This window comes from Dermacentor silvarum, chromosome 2 (genome assembly GCF_013339745.2).
Source record: "Dermacentor silvarum isolate Dsil-2018 chromosome 2, BIME_Dsil_1.4, whole genome shotgun sequence".
Classification (NCBI taxonomy): domain Eukaryota; kingdom Metazoa; phylum Arthropoda; class Arachnida; order Ixodida; family Ixodidae; genus Dermacentor; species Dermacentor silvarum.
This window is the reverse complement of record NC_051155.1, coordinates 173,312,150-173,316,861: the sequence shown is the minus strand read 5'-3', so window position 1 is coordinate 173,316,861 and position 4,712 is coordinate 173,312,150. Positions and strand designations below refer to the sequence as shown.

The window sequence follows — 4,712 nt, the reverse complement described above, 5'->3', positions numbered from 1 at the left end:
CCCTACGACCGTGAAAATCAGGTGAGAACTTCCGCATAAGGGATGATTTACAAGCAACGATATCAACAAGTTTCACAGAGGGGAAGAAAAGAAAGAAGCAAAAAAAAAGCCGTATCAACTGCGCTTCTCACCGTAACTTGCTGAGAAATTCTCATATTCACCAGACGAATAGTGATGCGGAGAGTAGTCAAGCATTTCTTTGGTGCATGTGGCAAATTTTGCGGCGATACAGGCACCGCGTTCCTGCAGAACTTGTCATTGGTAAGCACACGTGCAAAGAACTCGAGCTTTTGTCCATTTCTTCTCAGAAAAAAAAACACAATGACAAGCCTTACCTATTGAACACCCGTTAAGCAATTCAGTGAGCTACATTCTTCCAGGCGAGCTCTACTGCAGCACGTGCAAATAATCAACGATGAAAGGCGCCGTTATATCCGTGGCTCTCCTGGTACTCAGCATGGCCATTGGTGAGTTCAGCAGTTCTTTAGCGTTCATCTTCAGAGAGAATATCAAGCGCATCTGCCACGGTGTATTATTCCTCCCTCAGTTCACTTCCTTAAGTTCAGCACGTAACCCAAACATTTGACGCGCTCGCTTTTCTACTGTAAGTTATGCTAATAGAACTTAGCTTATTGGCAGGGTCGTCAATACATAGAGAAGCCAAAGGCCTCCTCTTCGCGCTTAGTGCCGTCGGCTCGGACATGTTACTTTCAATAGATTTCTGAATAGACTCAATAACTGAACTCAATAGTTCAGCGCCAGGCACACATCCCAGCATCTGTCCTCACGTCCTCCGCTCCCTAGGGCTCAACATTCTTGTTGTGACTTCACCCTTCGTTACTGCATTTATTTTACCTTTTTTTATGCTTTCTTACGCATCGGCATATCTTTCTGGCCATTGTCGTTACTACACAAAAAAAAAAAAGGGTTTGGAGGGCGCCTTTTCATGGGTGAGTTCAACAGTGGTTTTGTTTATATTTTTGAACTTAACGTCATGTGTTTTGCTTAAAACCTTTCTTCCCCACTATTTAATAACATTCTTCCAACCCCTTATATTCACGTGATAAGTTGATTCTGTCACTTTATTTTCGCACTTCGTTTCATGAAACGAGAGATACTGAGGCCAAAGGATAGCAAAGACAGGCTTTTCTTGTGCTCGTCCACTACCGACACAGTTTAAACTAAATGCAGCAGGTTTTAATGATTCAGTAAACATCTTTATTGCTTCTTGATCAAAGTACCTCGATGAACACAAAGGCAAAAAGCAAAGCATTGAAAATGGCTTTATTACGAGTTTCGCTCCTCTCAGTTATGACACTGGCTGAAGCAGCGCAGCCAGATCTGAATTACTAGAGTGTTTTCAGCGTACTCTTAATCTATGGAGTGTTTCAAGCCTGTTTAACAGTGTGTTTATCTTTGTTAGCAGGTTATGTCTGTTAATCATCCAAAAAACTTCGCGGAGTCTTGAGGAAACAAACACCCACCCCTTTGCTAATGTCGTCAGTATAACTATACAGTAGTTCAAGTATCTATTACCAGCTATACGCTTCGTTAAATCAGATGTATACGACGCAGTTAACTTGCATCGCCCATGAGTCGTCCAATGACGACACCTGTTTTCGCAAGTTTGCAGAGTGTGGCAAAGCAAAAAGAAGTAAGTTTCCTCGCGGTCAGTGCCTGAAATGTAAATATAACAGTTAAATTTGCGAAGCTTTATGCATCTGTTATCAGTTGTTCAGAGACTCATTTTCGCAACACTGATTCTGTCCTACTACCCTCGGTTCAGTTGAAGACTTCTCCAGACAAGCAATGGCAATCAGCCAGATCCGTATTCTCACTCTTCGCACAAAAGTTGCATACTATCTTTAAATATAATTTCTTAGTACAGTGAGTAGCGATGTCTAACCTACTGACTGTTCTCTTTTCCCATTGTCCATCGGTCTATTGTTCATTGTCCATTGGTCTGGAATTTGGCAGTACTCTTTCCTAGCAGCTGTTACTTGGCCTTGAGCTTGGCCGCAGTCCTGTTTCTTGACACACATACTGAATCAGCGCAGCTTCCAAGTGCGCCGCATTTGCCGAAACGCCGAACAGTTAAGCAAAAACATAGGTCAAATTGAATCTTCAGTGGTTTATTTTCTCTTATTTTCCTGTTTATATAATATGTTATTTTCTCCTCTCCAGCTTAAACTAATGCAGGTGAGAATGTGGATCTTTTGTCGGGAGCGCTCTAACCAGCGCGCTCATTAGCTCCGTAATTTCTCCTTCCTTGCCGCGGGAGGCTGTCCGCGAATATAACATATAGTGCGTCTACTATAATTACATCAGAATTCTTGCTCGCAGTTTCTCGAAACGAAGCTTGACCGCCGCGTTCATCTTACGTTCCCGTTATATGATTCACACATCTTCAGCGCAAACGATGAATTCAGAGCCCACGACTGGGTGTTCTGGATGCCCGCAGCACGGCAGATTTAACGTTGTTTCAACTCTCAATTACCGGCTTGTGACAATTCTGGGTTGTCGCGACCGCACACTACGAAACGCGTGGAGGCTGGAACACTATCGTGTAATGTGCTACGCCATACAGTGCCATGACGAGCCCTTATTGCCACCTCGCGTGCAGCGAGCCAGGCCATCGGTTGTGCCAATCCTGCACCTTTCAAAGGCAGATGGGTGATTGGCGTAGACGGCAAGGAGTGCGTGGCACTGGTCAAAGAGAAATGCAAGGGCCTTCGCCGGTTCACAACTCACCGCTGGCGCCGTGGCAAGCACGTCCGCAGCAACTGCGCCCGCGTGCCGCGCTGGTCTGCCATCGCCACTTTTCTGGACGGCAACAGGTACAGGGGACATGCAGCCATCTTCGAGTCCTGTGCTTCCGATGGCATTTGGGTAAGCTACTCAACACATTAACATATCTATGAATACTCTGAATAGGTATACATCAATGACAGCGCAAAACTACAGCGAAATCCTGACTGCCAGCAAAATATCCACATGCAATCACCAGACGATGCTGGAGTCTTCACCGAGATTGTTCGAGTCTGGTGAAGTTTACATGAAGGCCAACTGAAAATTTGATAGTGCAGTTTACAGGTTTGCATATACCGCTATATGAAATATAATTACTATATTTTCGAAAAATTGTGGCTTTAGGATTTTACATACGTCCCTTATGGGTCCTCAGTATAAAAACAAGGCCTACTTGGTTGCTGCAAAGTTTCGCTTTGATGAATAGTCTTGTCAACCTATGGCGATAACTTTAGTAGTGCTGCAGGCTTCGGCACCACGAGCTTTTAAGAGGTTATGTACACTGCCGCGTGCGTGTACCTGTGCCTGCACAAGAGAGGACCAGTGCACGTTCTCTCACTTTCGCTCTCTCTCTCTCTCTCTCTCTGTCTACAAACGCTCTTAACTCACTCCTACATTTTCAGGTGTACGACCAGTGGAATACCGCTCGCGTTGCTCGCCGCAAGATCCGCTACGGATACCGGAAACCAAACTACAACGGCGACAATTTCTACATGATTAAGCTTTGATCAACACGGAAGATCTGTTACAAGGCGACCACTGGGCAAAGCCAGTGCTACTGACAATCAGTCTAAATAAACAAAAGTCAAAACTATTCATGGTACATGCAACAATGCGTGAAAGAGAAAAACTGTCATCCACCGCAACGTAGCACGAAGCTAGAAAGGAAACCCATGCGGGTTTCCCGTACTAGACGAATTTTTCCTCAACATATAAGTGTTCTTCCTGAAAAACCCGTATGGGCTTCATTTGCAGCTTCGTGCTGCATTCGGGTGGAAGACAATTTTAGATGCGAAGCAGCTTATGGTCGGGGCTATGTCACTCTCTCCCTCCCTCCCTCCATCCATCCGCCGTGCGGCGTCCACACCCGCACTGTGCATGCGCATCCTCCTCCCCCTCCTCTCGGCATTCCTCCTCTCCTCTCCGACGCTCCTCTCCTCTCCGGATTGCGCAACGAATCGCAACACCTGCGGCTCCGCGCGTGATGAAGCAGCTTAGGCTAGAGGCGCGACGTTAGGCGCTGCATACTCCGCTGGGGGGCGCCACTGTAGCTCGCGGATAGTGCATATTCTAGGCACTATACCTCTACTCGCAGTATAATGACGCGCTCGCGCGCTCCGCTCGGACCGCTCCTCTCATTCTCCTCCCGTAACGCCGCGATGAGTGCCACGGACAGCGCCAGCGTGAACGCCAGTGTCAGCGCCGTGGACAGCGCCGCGGAGAAGAGGGCTCGAGCCGCTGCCACGAAACGGCAGCGGCGACAGGCCGATCCCGAACTTCGGGCTCGCGAAGCCGAAAGGAAACGTCAACGCCGCCGAGAAGCTGCTACTGATACAACGAGGGCTCACGCAGCTGTAGCCGCACGCCGACGCCGGCAAGCAGATCCTGAACTTCGGGCTCGGGAAGCTGAAGGGCGCTGCAAACACCGTCAAGAAGCTACGGATGCAACGAAGGCTCGCGAAGCCGAATCACAACGGAAACGTCGAGCGGCAGATCCCGAAGTGGCGCGGTACGGCACCCCCCCCCTCCCCCTTTCAATAAAATTACACCATCTTCCCGTAGTTGAACCCTGTGTAATATGCGAAGCAGCGATGGGGTCAACGCAATTTCCCATTTCGTAGTTCCGGTAAATGAAAAGTTTCGTAGTTACCATGGAAACCATGAACAGTAAATATATCGGTAGA

General features: G+C 47.6%; 1 protein-coding gene across 1 annotated transcript; it reads left to right on the top strand.

The window, feature by feature from the left end:
- Positions 1 to 375: 375 nt before the first annotated feature.
- On the top strand, positions 376 to 3,657 carry LOC119440563 (uncharacterized). The gene is made up of 3 exons (XM_037705460.2): positions 376 to 467; positions 2,624 to 2,889; positions 3,432 to 3,657. Exons 1-3 carry the CDS (start codon positions 416 to 418, stop codon positions 3,534 to 3,536), a joined length of 423 nt encoding a protein of 140 aa, XP_037561388.1. The 5' UTR covers positions 376 to 415; the 3' UTR covers positions 3,537 to 3,657.
- The last annotated feature ends 1,055 nt before the right edge of the window (positions 3,658 to 4,712 follow it).

Coding starts and splice junctions, on each gene's coding strand:
- LOC119440563 (XM_037705460.2), top strand. CDS start 416: ATGAAAGGCGCCGTTATATCCGTGGCTCTCCTGGTACTCAGCATGGCC. Junction 468..2,623: donor GGTACTCAGCATGGCCATTG/GTGAGTTCAGCA, acceptor CCTCGCGTGCAG/CGAGCCAGGCCATCGGTTGT. Junction 2,890..3,431: donor GTGCTTCCGATGGCATTTGG/GTAAGCTACTCA, acceptor CTACATTTTCAG/GTGTACGACCAGTGGAATAC.